Source organism: Vidua chalybeata, chromosome 1, assembly GCF_026979565.1.
Source record: "Vidua chalybeata isolate OUT-0048 chromosome 1, bVidCha1 merged haplotype, whole genome shotgun sequence".
NCBI classification, from domain to species: Eukaryota; Metazoa; Chordata; class Aves; order Passeriformes; family Viduidae; genus Vidua; species Vidua chalybeata.
In genome coordinates this window covers 14,595,971-14,613,406 of record NC_071530.1, presented here as the reverse complement: position 1 = coordinate 14,613,406, position 17,436 = coordinate 14,595,971, and the positions used below count along the sequence as shown (strand labels likewise).

General features: G+C 36.4%; 1 protein-coding gene across 2 annotated transcripts in view; it reads right to left on the bottom strand.

Annotated features, from left to right (window-relative positions):
- Window positions 1–665: 665 nt before the first annotated feature.
- KIF5B (kinesin family member 5B) overlaps window positions 666–17,436 on the bottom strand; it is a 33,550-nt gene continuing 16,779 nt past the window's right edge. For both annotated transcript variants that reach the window (XM_053941461.1, XM_053941469.1), the window contains 15 exons: window positions 16,142–16,335; window positions 15,138–15,206; window positions 13,835–14,041; window positions 11,946–12,089; window positions 11,133–11,321; window positions 10,179–10,296; window positions 9,778–9,839; window positions 9,555–9,664; window positions 9,267–9,368; window positions 7,200–7,260; window positions 7,020–7,091; window positions 6,739–6,843; window positions 6,020–6,236; window positions 4,578–4,707; window positions 666–3,205 (listed from right to left, as the gene is read on the bottom strand). In XM_053941461.1, the coding sequence (XP_053797436.1) occupies window positions 3,199–3,205; window positions 4,578–4,707; window positions 6,020–6,236; window positions 6,739–6,843; window positions 7,020–7,091; window positions 7,200–7,260; window positions 9,267–9,368; window positions 9,555–9,664; window positions 9,778–9,839; window positions 10,179–10,296; window positions 11,133–11,321; window positions 11,946–12,089; window positions 13,835–14,041; window positions 15,138–15,206; window positions 16,142–16,335 (1,787 nt within the window). In that variant the 3' untranslated portion in view covers window positions 666–3,198. The remainder of the gene's footprint in view (window positions 3,206–4,577; window positions 4,708–6,019; window positions 6,237–6,738; window positions 6,844–7,019; window positions 7,092–7,199; window positions 7,261–9,266; window positions 9,369–9,554; window positions 9,665–9,777; window positions 9,840–10,178; window positions 10,297–11,132; window positions 11,322–11,945; window positions 12,090–13,834; window positions 14,042–15,137; window positions 15,207–16,141; window positions 16,336–17,436) is intronic.

Here is a 17,436-nt window from a genome sequence, read left to right as displayed (position 1 = left end):
GAAAATAATTTACAGGATAGACCAGCTCACTGCTGAACAGTTTTACAGATGTAATTTCTCCCTCCTGAGTTCATTGCTTTTACAGTAACTGTACTGGCAGACTTAAATCATGACCTCCTTTATGCTTTTTATATATATGTATATATTTATATATCAAAGCTATACATCTAGCTAAATATCTTTCTGTGGAAATTATCCAGAAGTTGATTGCAGCCTTGCATAACTACACTGCTCCATAAAAAACATCAGTTCAATAGAACTAAGAAAAAATAGAATCAGCCATTACAGATACTGGTAAAGGAAAATGAGTCCCTGGAAAGGAAAAGAAAAAAAAAGTCTAGATGGCACAGAAATACTGGAAATGGATTAATCTGTCTCAACCAGAAAGAGGGGTCACCAAAACAGCAGACACCAAGTTTAAGAAAAGAGAGGTTCACACAGCAAGTGATAATTCATAGTAATTCCTTTCCAACCAAGTTTACATGGATTCTGGAAACAACTGTCCAAGCGTGTGGATAAAGAGAGCTTTGAGCACCACCATACAGAGAACTGACACCACACTCAGGAGAGCCCCAAGCACAACACAACACATCCTGGACAAGATTGTTGCATCACCACATTTGACCACATGTAGAGATAATAAATGGAATAAATGCACAAAGAAGTTCAAAGATTTTTCTCCTCTTTATTTAAACACAAATACATTTACAGCATGCAGGTAAGTTAAAACTATATGGCGTCTTCCCCAAACCAATTGTTTTAATGCATCTTAAGTGTACTGAAGTTAAATCAGATTCCACAGGTAGACTTGTCCTCATGTCAAATTTAGAGTTACACACAGTAGTGAGTCAGCATTTAAGTTATGTAAATAATTTAGTTGTTCACCAGAAATAAATATTATTTCACCAAGTTCCTATCCTAAACTGTTTTTTAAAAATATGATCTAGAGGAACATAAAAATAAGAACCACTCAAAGACTGCAAGTTGAAATAGCAGTGTTGAACATTCCCTGTATAGACTGAGTACTTTCATTTACAAAATACAGTAATTGTCCTGTCTGGCTGACCTATCACAGCCAAACCAGAAAGCAAAGAAAGTTGTGTGTTTTTCTTTTTTTACATTTTAAGAGGCAGTTCTTGGTAAACTTCATAAAAGGTTTAAAATAAAAAAAAAAGTTTAAATATAAAAAGGTGATGTACACTGAGCTACACACTAGTTACTATTTAATCTAATTTTTAAACACAACAATTTTCAGCACCAAAACCCATGACAATTACCTACAGGAATGAAACCCCCATTCACAGGCATGAGAAAAAAATCCTGCTTCATTTGAGTGGGTTATTTTGTTTTTATGATTGCACATTGACAAATGAAGGCCTAAAACCTGTAGTTAACATAGAGAAAGATAATGGACAGTGCTGATTCCATGATGAGAAATTTAATTCAAAATATTTTGTTGTTTCTTTATTTTTTTCTCTCAGTATGCTGCCTTCAACTGTGCTCTAATACAACTGCAAGTTTGGAGTGCTTGGCGGCCTTAGTGAAGAAAACTCCAAAATAGTGGGATTTCCAACTGATATACTCAACCTTTAAAAATCAAACTACTAAAAATTCAGACTACTGTAGATATAGAAAAAAACTGGTTCAAGGTCTAAAATTTGACTATACACCATCATAATATAAATATTTTGCCTATTTAAAAATATAGAAATTGAAAGTGATTTGCTGTCTGAACAGTCACAGAGTTTCTACGGTTTCCACAATAACTGAATACCCAGCAAAAAACTCAAGCCAGAACAAAAAGTTTTATCAACCAGGTCTGAAAAACTCATTGAATTCTTCCAGCAATACTACGTGTCTTCTTTCTTAAAGACCCGGTAACTAACTAGTTTCTATACAGAAGAAGGCTGTCCTAAAAATTATAGTGGCTAAACCCTATGAATAAGTTAAGTAAATTATACTATAAAACTTTAAACCCTGGATTTAGCTCAGTGAGAGTACCGGGGCTCAAAACAAACTAACGAAAAAAAAAATCAAAACCCCACGTTTAATTGTTTTAGCCACTTTACAGGACTTTATTGCAAAGAGAAGAAATTCAACAACTACTACTTTGGACATTTTGGACACCTACTTACAAATGAATTACAAATACAATTCAGGGTAGCACTTTATTTTATTATTATTTTAAACACATGCCTCTGGCATTTCTGGATACATCAGTTTTAAAAAGTTGTGTCCTTTATTTATGTGTCTGAATTCATTGGCCTGTTGCTGAAAAAGGCTTTTTAAACCGAAAATTAAAATTTTAGTCAAAAATTCCAGTGCTGTATGTAGTGGACTATAAAGTTACAGTTTAGATTGCCCTCATTTCACTATTACAAAATAGTGAAAGTGAACTGTCACAGATACAGACAAATGGACAGACAGGTTCATCAGAATGAAGCAGAATGTTTTCACTCCACCAGACTGTACTGTGTGCAGAACCAGGAACAGGACAGATGGGATAATCCATTGCCAAAGTCTTTTTTGTAAACTCAGGTTTATTCTTATTACTGTACAGTATTTAATTCTAAGTCACCCAGTGGCCGGGCACGGGATGAGATAACAGTTACAGAGCCTTGTTCATTCCGGACTCTTTAGGTCGGTGGTGTCGGTGCCTCGAGGCAGCTGTGGCAGCACTTCAGGATCCTCACACTGTACCAACACAGTTAGTTCCAATGCTCTATGCAGCATTCCAAAAGAAAACTGTAACTGTAAGGAGTGCCGCCCTAATTCAGTGGGACATGTAGTGTTATGTGAAGTGATAAAAATGAAAGAATACTTAAACACTGTTGCACATTCCCTAAGACAATAAGATGTACACAAATTAAGCTAGAAAATTTGAACTAAGATTTTTCTCAACGTACATTCAGCTTGGCACAGTGCGGACTAAATTTAAGACATGAAAGACAAACTGTGTAATAAGCAGAGCTACACTTTAAGTAACATGTCATTTTTCAAGACGCCAAAATTGCACTCTAGTTGGTTTTTTTTGGGAATCAGTTAGCAGAATTTGTAGAAGGGGAAAGAGCTGTACAGGCCAGGTATAATTTATACAATTTTCAAAAAATAATCCTACAGTCCCCAAAAGGAGAGATTATTGTCATGGAATGACTCCCTCTACACAATATCCAATCTTCCTCATGCTGCATTTACTTTTCAGCAACTGTAAATGAAAAAAAAAATCACAGAGTTATGACAAAAAAAGCAAAGTTATTCACATTTACAGTAGACCATATGACTATTTACATGGCCCTTAAGAGCCTGGCTCTTAAACCACTCAGATAAGTGCTAATAAAAAACCCACTTTAAAATAAGAAATCACACAACACACAAAGCATTTAAGCAATGCTGTCTGCTACCAATGATTTTACAGCACCACAAACGGACTGGGTATGCAATCTTGACTGCAATAATGGAGTCAACATTATAGATAGAAACCACTTAGAGTCCAGCTCCATTTCCCATGACTTTTGCTGCTATTCCTGGCTAGTGGCAACTCCTTGGTTATTCAAGGCAAATGTTATTCAAGGTTAAAGTACCCATCAGTTCAATCTCTTAGTAAATAAGAGACATTACTGAACAGAACCAGGTACCTTGACTAGTACTACTGCCTTTTCTCTGAATTGGAGAGAAAGCTTGGAAAAGTCAGTAAGATAATGAAAAGAAACAAATAGAAACAAGATTCACATAAGCTGTTCTGGAGCCCTTCAGAAGAGGAGCACCCAGATTTCAAGCACCCCACCCCATTTTAGATGTATTTCAAACTGAAGATGCAGATAATTAACTAAGGGAATGTCTACAAGACATTTATAGGCACATTCAAAAGTGAAGATGACAACAGAGAACATAAAGTACAGCATTACTGTTATGTGAACAACAGATCAACCAACTATAAAGCAGATATTAATTAAAAAGAGAGATGATTCTGTAAAGCAACTTAAACATATTAAATACCATGTAACATGTAATTACTTTGGAGATTAGAGATGTTTCAAAGTAAGTGCACATTTAATTTCAATTACTCTAACTGCATTTTAGCTAGGCTAACATTTAAAGTTTACTGGATAAGGACATGAATTTTTCTGTTAAATAATGAAGCAGTGTGCAAACACAGTAGAAAAGCAAATAAATAACGTGAAAATATGGTAAATTTTATTTCATCACTGAATGTTTTCCTGAAGAAAACCGTATTTAAAAAGATACTAGCAAGCCAAAAGAATTTAAAATATCCACTCCTTTCCCAAACAGTGGCTACTGTCTTTGACTGGTAACCATCTCCAACTGATTGTTTCCATATTTTGTTCTACTTCTGCAGAACGCCATCAGAATTACCATTTTACAGCAAACACGTTCCAGAAGAAAAGCAGCAGTATCTTTAGTCAGGGAACATCATACCATTACACTGGCTATAAAATTCTGTAAAAAGGAGTTAATCTGACTATTCAAGTGACTTCATGCCACAGAATGAACTGCAATAAACCTAATACAAAGTAGTTTGATCACACATTTTTAAGAATGCTACAGGACAAACTTACACTTTGTCTTGCCGTCCACCTCCGCGCAGCACAACTGGCTGGCTGTTCTGAGTGAACGCACCTCCACCACGAATTGCACTTGGATGAGTTGGAGAAGCTGCTGGATGCTGGCCAGGGCGGATAGGCTTAGCTGCATGACAAGAAATGTGACTTACAAATATATACACAACACCACCTTGGATTATTCAAATTTACTGATATCATTAGCCAAATGTAATAGTCACAATTGAATGCATTTTGAATAAGAAAACAAAGAGGATGGCATTCTGAGAACATAACAGATTAGTGTCAACTACAACAAACTCTGGAAAATAGACAAAGTTTTGCTTTACTGTTCCCTGTTAAAGTTCGCAAAGCTTCTGATAAAGATTATCTTCACAAGAATTATCTATCCCACCTAATGCATTACCTTCTATGAATCCTTTTTTTTTTTTCTTTTGGCAATAAGAACTCAAATAAGACATAACATTAGACAGCTTCCTGAGAGTTATGTATCAGTAAGGAATCATTATACTTGCTGTCCTTCCCACATCTACTTGATTGATCAAGTCACTAGTTACTCTCTCTGCAGGTGGTTCTGGGTACCAATACTCCACAGATAACACTGTTTCATCAACCTACCATCACATAAAAATAAAACCTGCTTAATAGCCAAAGTAAAAATCCAGTAGTTTTGACAGGTCATTCATAAGCTGCATACACTTAATAAACAGTATTTTCAATCAGTTTTGCACTTAGCTCTTAATAGAACATACATAATGTATGTATAGGACTTCACAAAGTTCTGTAATAATAAGCAGAAGCACTTAAAATTTCAGCAGGCAAAAAAGAACCTACAGGCAGCAGATGCAGCAGAGAAACACATCTCAACTACTGCCTTATAGGAAATTGATCTCCAGGAAGACATGACCAGTTCATCTAGACATTTAATCACAAGAGGCTGTATACCTCAGGTGAGCTCACTAAAGAATTGTTTGTTTTCTTGGAGACCACTTGAGAGATAATTGAGACACAAAAGCAACTGTCTGCAAGCTGCCACTTCACGTGACCAAAAAATTTAAATTATTTTGCAACAGCTCTTTGCAGAATATGAGCAAAATTTAACTGCAAGGCTCATTTTAGTCACATTAACATTTAAGAGAAGTGTATTGATGGCTGAAGTCCTTCAGTTCTACAGCTTTAGTGTAATGTGCCAAGTTCTCCACAGGTCACACACCTTCTCAGTCCTCAGCACTTGACAGAGTAATAGCAGGGAGGAGCAAAGGAATATCACTATTTTGCCTCCAACTTCCCACCTGTTATTTTCCCCTAGAGAGGGCTGTGGATACTGTACGTGTAGTTTCAATGAGGACTGAAAGATGCACATATACACAAAAACAAAACAAAAAAAAAAAAAGTAGGAGACAGATGAAGCTTTAGGGGACAGGGGATTCTTTACTCACCAATTTGTGCTGAATGTCCTCTTCTGGCCATATTCTTGGATCTTACAGCTTCCTTTATACGATCTACTTCTTGCTGGTACCGCTTGCGATCACGAGAAGCATTCTCTTTGGCTTCCTTCAGTGCAGACTCCAAAGCTTTAACTCTTTCAGCTGTAGCTCTAAGTCGCTTCTCCAGTTTAGGAAGTTCACAGCGAAGATCAGCATTATCACGTACCAGCTACAAGACCAGAAGTGATTATTTTCTTGGTATCTCTCTTCATAGGGAGAGCTAACCAAATACGCTCCTCACCCCTAAAGAGGCAAAGCTGTAGGTTTACCATATTAACTTTGCTTAAGGTTTTAGTAAATCTATGGAGGTCAGTGACATTGAGACTGTCATTTGAAAAATCAGTTACTGTGGAAAAACCTGCTTCCAACAGAGATACCTCTTCCATCTGAGACAGGCAAGCAGCCCTTAGACTCATATATGTAGTCCAAACACAAATTTGGATCCCTTCCTGTTTAAATGCAGCCACTTTGTTATACACCCACATGAACTTAAACCAGCTAATTAATTTATGTTACAAAATAATAGACTAAAGTTTTCCTGTATCAAGAGAGACATTTAAGACGTAGAAGTATTTACTTAAAAAAGTTATTTTATGACCAATAGACAGTTGCTTCTGTAATAATGGATCTGGAGTAGTTTCACTGTAATTTGAAATGAAGTCTCACTGTACCTGCTTGTGAACCTTTGTAAGTTGTTCAAGATTATTCTCGAGGAAGGAAATCTTCTGTTTCTGTGCAGCACTGCCTCCTGTGTCATCTGAGTCGATCTCAGCACTCTGCAGTAACAAAGGCAGGGGGAGGGAGACAGGAGGCTGAGTACAAAACTGAACTTCTATACTAAGATCAAGCCATAAAAATTAAACCAAATAAATATCAGTTCCTAATTTAGTTCTAAACTGCAATTCATAGAGCATTCTCAGAAACAACGAGTTTAACTACAGCACCACATTACCTTTTTCACTCTAGTAGCCAGATCTTGAACAAACAGTTTCCGAAGATTGTGAAGAGTCTGAAGTTCTTTTGCCTACAGTTAAGGACAAGAAATTAACAAAACAACCCAAACAAACTCTGAAAGAAAAAAAAAAAAAAAAAACAAACATTGATATTTGGTTTGGAATATATTTTATCTTACCACAGTCTCTTCCAAACCCTTTAAATCTTGCCTCGCTTGTTCCCGTCTGTCCTGCATAACCCTAAAAGAGAATAAATTGTTCCTGAAATATCCTAGAAAAATTAGAGATTTTCTTTTAGAGGACTAGAGTAATTAACACACTATGATACAAATGAAAAAAGTCTTTTGGTTGAAGTCTTAAATTAAAGATGTAACCAACACATGACACTCAGAAATCTGTATGGCATGGGGGTGGTGGTGGGATTGGGTGAGTTGCAAAATGAAAAGAGGGATGTACTTTTAATATTGAATACAAACAAGTACATTCAGATGCATGAACTATAAAAGTTTCTAGAATAGTAAAAGACAAGACTCTCAGAGTCAGCTTCGGAGTGAACATTTGGGGAGATCTTATCCTACAAATGTTCTTAGCTGTGACCAGTTGAGATGATAAGTATCATGTGCCAGATTAAAAATCTTCTCTTTGTTTTCTTTAACACCTCACCCTCAACATGTTGGCAAAATTAGCATCATAAACAACAATATCAGTCTACAGGAATAGAACTTGATGATTATCAGTGTACAGAGCTGCTGTCTTGCCAGTTAATGTGAAAGCATTTTCTGCACAGGAAACTCAGAACTGTACAGTCAGTGCAGTTACCAAGATAACAGAATACAGGAAAGGAACCTGGACTTTCCTTTTTATGACCTGAGATTAGAATAGAAAGGCCAAGGACTGCACAAAAACGAAGTGTTCCTGTTAGGTAGTTAAAAAAGCTTCTTTTCCTCTTGGAATTTCTCCTCAGTCAGTTTCACTACTTTCTCACAGTTAAATGAGCAAACATTTGACCTAATAAAACATTCTATATTATGCCACTATCCTATCCATTTTCCAGGTGTCTCTGGATAAATAGTTCCAGGCATCTTCTGCAACTTCAAATTGAAAAAATTTAAGTGAATAATCTGCATTGTTCCTGGTCTGTCATTTGCCATGCACATTTATGATATTCAGTAGAAAATAACTGGATTTTAAAAGTCTGGGGAAGGACACAGAATACAATTCTTAGAACTTCTTTTCAAATCTTTTCAAGAGGAATGTTCCTATACAGCAGGTGGTCAGTGCTAGGTGTAGCTGAGCCTACAAACTGAAATAGAAAGCAATAATTGGTATGTATAGCAAATCTTACAAGACAAGAAAACCTGTTGTAGTTAATTAAAGTTTTGTAATAATTGTGGCAGATAAATCAAAATAAGATGGAATCACAAGACCGGAGTACTTTTAAAATTTCAGTCAGTTAAACAGGACAAACAAACAAAAAGGTAAAAAAAAGCAAGCACTGCTTCTTGATTACCAGCACAAATCAGTCAGGTCTCTCTGATTACTTCAAATCCCATGATAAAAACCCCTGAAAATCACTGTGTGTTTTAAACATAGCCAAAAATAACTTTTGAAAAAGTACTTTAAAGTATAATGTATTTTTAGCTTCTGTAAAGATAAATTTGTATGCACCAGGAAGGGGTTATAACTGATACACTTAGAAAGATTTCCAGGAGATTAAGGTCAGATTTCTAGAAGCTGAGAACTCTTTTTGAGCTTGACTTGGATACTTACCTGCAAACAGAATGTAATTCCACTTGTCCACTAACTTTTGAGTCTCTAATTCACTAACACATTGTATTTAGTTAATCAATGAAGCATGCAACTGTTTAATTTTAAGAATAAACCAATTAGAGCCACCTAACAAGTTAAATCACATAAGAACCATAAAAAGATTAAGGGAACACAAGAACTAGAAAAAGAGTAAGGGGAATTGTTAGAGGACTCTTGTAGCCTTAAGAGAATGCAACACTTAGCTGCAAATTGAAAAGTTAATTACTCCAATCCATAACACAGTCATGGCCTTCATATCTTTCATAATTTTACTTCTTATTTTAAGTATTCATGCAATGCAAAGGTTTTAAAAAAGGTTCAAGAAGGCCTCTTTAACAAGCATACTATAAAGTGAGAGGCACTGCATCATATTAGGTCACTAGTTTATAGAGTAAGCATCCCCACACACATTTGTTTTATGCATCATTATCACTTACGTAAGTTCATGAAGTTTTCTGCTTTTCTCCTGATCAGTCGCTTTCAGCTTCTCATGCTCGACTCTCAGACGTTCCTGTTCAAGCATCATCTTCTGGTTTTGGCTGAACACAAAGTAAATATTTCATCAGCTGAAACTCTCAGCCCATTCAGTAACATAATGGAAGATCGCAGGACAGTTCTGGAGGAAACTCTCATCACCTCCTTCCCCTGTACTGTGCTTCTGTACTTCTGTGCTTCTGCCCAGTCCAGAGACATTTGGCACCACTAAAACAAAGACAAGTACTTACTCTTGAAGCTCAGTGATGAGCTTCTCCTTTGCATCAACTTCATCTCTCAGGCTACTGATTTGTTTCTGATGTGTCTCACGATGGCTCTGAATTTGCTGCTCCACAGCTTGCTATTAGAAAAAAACAGAACATATTAAATGCTCTGAGTTACCACCAGGCTTCACTCTGTGGGGATTTGGGTTGTTAGGGTTTTCTTCTTTTTTAAGCAATGAAATTGACTTACTTTGACTTCATTTGCAGTTTGAACCTTATTTAAGTGCTCTTTCTCCATCTCATGGACCTTTTCTAGAAGGGATAGGGAACAAAAAACACAATTCAGCCAGGTATCTATGTAATCACATGGATGATGGCATTTATTTCCCTTCCCTTGCTGACACCTTACAATTTGGAAGAAGTCCCCACCCACCACAAAAATCAATTGAGTTAGTAACATCTTTACTCCTATCAATAACAGTTCTTTCAAGCAGCAAACATGTTTTACGATGGATTAATTCTACGTGTTCAGTAGCAAAAAGCCTTTCTATAGCTCTGCCTTTCAACCTAAACAGAACAGAGCAATTCCCACTTTATCACTATATTGTTAAAATGGTTGCGGTGAGTGGGGAGTAGGGAGGCAAGTCCTACCCTGTGCTCGGAGTTGAACTAATTCTTCATTAAGGGAATCCACAGATTCTTCCAGCTGCCTCTTTTTCTGTTCCACATTCTGAAGATATTCAGTCAGTGACTTGATCTTGGCTTCATGCTTGTGGAATGAAAAGATTCATTTGCTTTGGAACTAGGTACCATGGAATTACATCTGCATACTTATTTTTTACACAACAAGTAACCTCATCTCAAAACAAAAATGGTGCCAGCTAGACTCTTAGAAGAATATGACTACTCAAGTAGAGCTGTAATGTAGCCTTTAAGACAATGTCTTTATTCTGGGTTGGAATGAATTACATTTTTGGCTGGGAGAAGAGACGTTTTGAATGTTAAATACTAACAGAGGCAAGAGAGGCCCACTGTATTTAGAAGATTGCCTTGAAACGTGCATCTCCTGATTTTAAAAGAGATGATTATCTGTATGAAAAACAATACACAGAATTATTAAACTGCATATCTAGATCACAGTTTTCAGAAGTGTTAGAAGTCACATTACTGATCTTTTCTAACAATCACATTAAAATGGCCTTTCTCACATTAGAAATAAATTAGAAATAAGTCTGCTATGCAAACCTCCTAGAATTTTACTCTGCTATTACCTCTCCCACTTCCAGCTAGGGGCATTAGCAGGCAGAGTGAAAGAGAGTAAAGAATCCTGTGATGGAGAACACACGGGCTCCAGTATTTACTACAAGTGCTGCAAAAGCATTAGCAGGCTACAGATAAATTGCAGGAATTCTGACATCCTGCCATGCTGAATTACTTAGAAGCATTCAATCTGATGAGAGTACTAAGGAAACAGCTGAGTCTTATGGCTGTTCACTCACAGTGTGCTTTGTTAGGTGCCAAAAAAACCCTGCAACTTTTTTTTTCCCCAACAGGTTAATGAATTTAATTTATAAAGAACACTGTGCACTGTAGAGAAATATTTACCTGTGAGATGCGGAGCTGGCACGCAGCCAACTCCTTTTCATTTTCTTCCATTTTCTTATTGCTTTCAGCTTGTGTGCCTTCTAACTGTTTGCAACGTTTTACCATTGTTTTCACTTCTGATTTCATTTTGCTAATGTACAGTCTTGCGACTGTGAATTCTTCATCTATCATGCCAGTTCCCTCAGGCTGCTGAAAAGGGTAGAACAGCACATTTAGAAAGCTCACTAGCAGTGCACTGGAGCATCTTAATGCCCAGGACACATCCCCAGCCTCAACTGATAACCACAGAAGGAAAAAAAAAATACCCTGTCATTTTGGTATTTAAGTTTTCTGACTGATGATTTAGAAGTTTGTACAAAGACAATGAGTTGCTTGAAGAAGGAAATACAATTCACTATTGATTTCTTATACTGCTTATGTTCTTGCCCTATAGCCATCTTCTAGACTTATCTTTTATTTCATGTCCTCATGCTGTTTTTAATACAAGTATCACTCTGATCATCGCTGTGGGTCAATACTAGATTCCCAAGACAATGCTGTTGATTAACACCACTTCATACAGCAGTTTTAAAACATCAATGAGAACACTGCTTCAGAAAAAAATCATGCATGCTCTTCCTTGGCTATGAATAATCTAATTCTGTCTGGGACCTGATTAAGTCACCATATAAGCAATGGAGAAGCTTATGTCCAAATAATTAATATACATGAAGCTTCCTATAGTGGTATTTTTTACCATACTAAGAAAATGCCCCCACCTATCCACAATGTGTTTAATACATGGCACTGAAGACAGCAGTGTTTAACTCTTACCTTGACATCATTATTTCCTACTGCAATTCCAATCTCTGCAAGATCTTTTAGTAAGGAGGCCATCATTTCTGTTGCTCGTTTCTTCTGATGGTTGGTCATTTCTTTAAGTTTCTGAAGCTCTGCATCTATACTGGCTAAAGTGACCTATAGTAAAACAAGTTACCCTTGATTAAACAAAACACATTCTTGTTCTTCGAACTAGTTTCATACTATTTACAGAGAACCAGTATTTCTTCTGAAAGAGCTAAATAGTACTGGGGACAGAGACCTTCAACTCACAAAATCTTAAAATTCTGCAACAAAATTAGTGTTAACACTGTTAAACAGCATTTAGAGTTATATACAATTAAATACTGCAGGGAATCACATTTATAGAAAAAGGGTAAATGGACAGCAAGTCCAACACTTTTCACCATATTTTGGTAAATGAAAACAACTTCAGCTCTATCTGCAGAGCTCTTAACTCTTCCCTGCTTGCAAATCAAAAAATAAAAGTACTCTTCCAGTACTGATATTTCAGATGCACAACCCTTATTCTTGAGCACTTTTTCAGCTGGTTTGAGCTGCTGTGGTTACAGTGGCTGCAGCTCAGCAGCTTGCATGCTCAAGAGTCTGCTATTTGCTGTCCAGTTTTAAAAAACACCAGAAGTTTTACAGCAGAAGTCTCAGGCAGAGATGCCAAAGAATGGTTACTGCATGGGTTAGCAGTGCCAGATTGGGATGTCTTAATTTTATGACACCTCTGAACAGATGCTTTCTTGCAGATTGAGTTATTTGTGACACTCAACGGATGTTAGTTATAATAACTAGAATCAGTACCTATTACTAAAAACTACATCAATAAAGCAAATAAAGAAAAACAGCAAAAAAAAAAACCCCATACACTTCAGAATCATACACACACACAGAACAAACCTACTCCAACAAATTTTAAATACTGCTCATAAGACTCTGACTTTTGGCCAATCTTCAAGCGATGTAAGTTATCAGTAAAGATTATTCAGCTTAGAATACTCAGAAGTTTAAAGAGAAGTTTCATGATCTTGTGAACTTCAATTACATCACTAGTGTTCTACCAAGTCAAATCTTACTAACTGAAAGTTGAAAGCCACAGTCACTAGAAGACCCAGACCCTCTTATTATCATCTTCAAGAACAGAGAAGAGTGAGACTTGTGCCATTAATACTGTCTGCAATGCCAGCAAACATGCTGATCCTTTCCACTACTTAGAATTTTAGGATAGTAGGTCGAGTACTAACTGCTTAAAACTGATTGAGGTCTGCCAAATAGCTGGCTACCAAAACTGTCAGTTCAGAAACTTTGCAATTATGTAAGGAGGTGCACAGCAGCCTGTGAGACTGATACTGCATCTGTATTTTAACAAGGGTTATCTTGTGGAATACGTCCCCAACTACCCCTTTTCAGAAAGTAAACCAAACTGCTTATTTTTGAAGGCATCAAGGTAAGTTATCTCACACTCCAAACACACAGCAGGCAAATACATATTCCTTTCAAGAAAAACTGCAGCATGCTCACTGCAACTTCAAGATTGGAAGAAGCAGATTCTTAAGTCAGGATTTCTCCAACTGCACCAGAAAGACAAACAAAACCAGCATGTAATGAAAGTGTTAAGTTTTGCCACCTAGGATATTTCTGAACGCCCTTCAGGTAGTAAAATGCCACAGGCATTAAAAAGACAAGCACTATCAAGGTCAATAATCACCATACATTTTTTCTTAAGCTTACAGGTTGCTGCAAAAACCAAGTAAGTTTTAGACTTAGGATCTCATTTTCCTTTGTAAAATACTTTCAAATGACTTTAAGAAATACAGGTAAGGCAAGAAAGTCACACTGAAGATTGTCAGTAATTTCTTATCCCAATTTCATACCGATTTTTGATTGAGTTCATCACTAAGCAGTTCATATTCCTTTGCTTTATCTTCTACTTCCTGAGACTTCTGATCATAGTTGACAGCTAATTCTTCAAGGGCTTGTAACACCTCTTTCACTTCCTCTTTAGAAGCATCATTTTCAGCCTGAAGGCGATTCAACTCTGCTTGCAGGTTGTCTTGGTCCCGTCTGGTTGATGCCAGAAGCTGCAATATTGACAGAAGTTTAATAAAAATACAACAATAAATAATCATGAAGAAAATCCCACATATATCTTGAATTTTATTAATGCTTTTAGCTGCTACAATAGCTTGTATCTACATTCCAAGTGACTAGCTTCACGCAATAAGGATACCAAGAACAGAATATAATGAACAACTAAATTCACAATCTATATTCACAGTTCTTTAAGTTTTTAAATATCTTAAAAATGGAAGCGATTACAAATGAAGACATATAGAAGCAGCCACTAGAAATGTACACAGAACATTGCAAGTTCTCAAAAAAGCCACTGAACACTACTCATGAAATTATCAATAGTGTGGGACTAAACTTCCAGCATTTTAACACTGTTAGCTGCTGAAGAATAACTAGACAAAGGGTACAATTGCTAAAAAAGCAGATTTATTTATTTAAATTAGATTCAACAGTAGCTCCAACTTCCCTACTCCTTGGCCCATTTCTCTCTGAGTATGTACACAAGGACTGCATTTTTTTAAAACTTTTGTGGTATAGAGAAATAATTTTTCTAATATTTTGGCTAAATGAAATTTTCGTTATTAATAGGAATTTCCCCTCATTAATTTACATCCTTGGCAACATGTGCATACAAATCATTTGAATATTCTAGCAAGTATGGTCTGAATTAACACATAGATACTTCCTTTTTTGTTATGGGCCAATACATTTCCCTCCTCTCCCATCTCTCTGTACAGCAACTGACCAGAAGCAAACCTTAGAACAGATTTCTTACATTAAATCAAGTTACCTTCACTTTTGACAACCTGCTAACTTTGCATAGGGAAGATTGTGGCTGTCTTTGCATAAAACACTTCAATTCTTTCAATCTTCATGGGTACTTAAGATCCAAGTAAAGCTGGTTTAAGTTTGGCCATCAGCACAGTGTAGGTGGGAGGAATGAACAGGCAGAGCATTTAGATAAGGCACAGAAGAGAACTGCTGTGCAGTAGTCAGCTGCCATTCTATTCCCTGGTCATAAACTGAGAACTATTCCAAATACCACCAATTTCTTTAAAGGAAAGACAAATGAAAATAAAATATAGATGCAAGAGCAAAACTCACTTCTTCCTGATCCAACATCTGTGTCTTCAGTTTTTCTACTAGTTGACTCTGCTGATTAATTTCTTCATCCTGTAGTTGAAATAATGTCATTAAACTGACAAATACCACTCAGAAAAAAGTAAACTATGAGACAGCAGATGTTAGGTATCTAACTTTTCCCTATTATGAGATAATCACACAACAAGGCAATAAAAGTAAAAACCAATTCTTTTCAGTGGTTGATTAATTAGGCTCCTAACTGGCATGTATGTGTAATACACCATGCTTCAGAGATAAAAGCCTTATACCTGTGCTTTTGCAAGTCTTCTCCAAGTTGTTCTAACTTCCAAGGAACAATTAATATTTATTTAAAATATTTTTCTATTTAAATACAATACTACTGCTTAAATTTGAGATAATTTATTTCAAATAAAATATCCAAAACATGGAAAGAAAAAAAATTTTGTCTTCAAATTACTCATTTTCCCACATCCATTGTTTTCCAACTAACAAATGATACTCCCTTAGCACTAGATAAGGCAACTTTGATTTCTCTTAATTGGAATTAAGAGGAAGCACTCTCAGCAAATACTTAATCAAGCTGAGCTAACAAATGAATATTGGCAAATGAAACATAGAATCACAGAATAAGCTGAGTTGGAAGGGACCTGTCAGGATCATCAAGTCCCACTCTCAGCCCTGTGCAGGACACCCTGAGAGTCACGCCCTGTGCCCAAGAGCATTGTCTAAAGGCTTCTGGAACTCTGCCAGGTTTGGTGCTGTGAACACTTCCCTGGGAAGCCTGTTTCAGTGCTCAACCTCCCTCTGGATGAAGGACCTTTTCTAATATCCAAACTAAACATCCCTTGACACAACTTCAGGCCACTCCCCCTCAGGTCACAGGAGTGAAGAGATCTGTACCTGCCCCTTCGTTTCTCCTCCTGAGAATGCTGAAGATATTTTATACAATAATATAGTTCAAGACATATTTTCAAGAGATCTTACATTAAGTAAGAACGGCATACCTTGTCATCCAGTTGTTTGTAAAGTTTGGCAATTTCTTCCTCACATTTCCTTCTCTCAGCATCAGTGAAATTGCCAGTTACTCCAATTGTGGTAGCTGGTTTATCATTAATAACAGTAATATCCTTGTCCACTGCAAAAGCTTCTAAGTTGGCTTTCTCCTTGTCAAACTGTTCATCAACTGGTACAGTCTCCCCTTAAAAGTAAACTTAATTTTAGTACAATTAGCCATGACATATTTCTCACAAAATTACCCTTGAGAGTTACATATTTCCTACTAACAGTTTTACACAGTTAATAAGTAATTGAGTTCAGCTGATTACTTGGCAAAAAAAAAAAGACCATTAGATCATTCAAACTATTTCCTGCTTAGCACAAAACATTGTATTTCACCCAGTTACTCTGCTATGAGCTGCAAATTACACATCAAACCTTATCTTCTAGAAAGTCACCTAACTTTCCCAGAAGACATAAAACTCTCTCTTCCTTGGCATTGTTTTACTAGGTAGCCACATTTACTTTTACGTTGCTCTGCTTCTAGTTTAAAATATTTTCAGTTACACTTTTATCCTTTTATTTTCATGAAGATTTTTCTGATGAGAACACTTTAACTTCGCAGAGAAGAAGACAGAACATGCCAAGGCACTTCTCTGGTAAATTGAACTAAATTCCTTAGTGCTTTATTCAAAACATTTTATGCAGTCCTTGGAAAGTATAGGCTCTTTCCAACACTCCAGTATCTCATGTTAAGTATAGTTCATTCAGAACATTGACATTTCAGGTGTGGCCTCACACCAGCTCTACAAAACAATAAAAAAAACCCAACAAAAACCAAAATAACCCCACATCCTACCAAACCTATTTCAGCAAACCCCTTTTTTTTCAGATTTGTATCAGGATGTGGTGCAGTTGTCAGACTGCAAAATCATCTTCTACAGCTGTGAAACTCCAGAGTATGTCTGTATGACCTATGTTCTCTTTTCCTGAATTTATGACTTCACTATTAACTTGCATTTTGCTAGCAACTTGAACTGATAAGAAGTTAATAATTCAGGAAGAATTGACAGGCATATATTTGGTACTATCAGCAACTTTGGGGTTTGGGTGAGTTTTTTGCCTATTCACATGTTTGAGTTTTAAATGAGGGCAAGATCTTGTGATATTGTTTTGAATCAGAAAACCAAAAGAGAGGAATCATTTTACTTAGCTTCTGCACTTACAAATAGTATCAGTTTTTTGTCTCCCAAAATAATTTTTTTTCAATGTAAGTAACTGTAGTCCTGCTAGAAAACCAAGC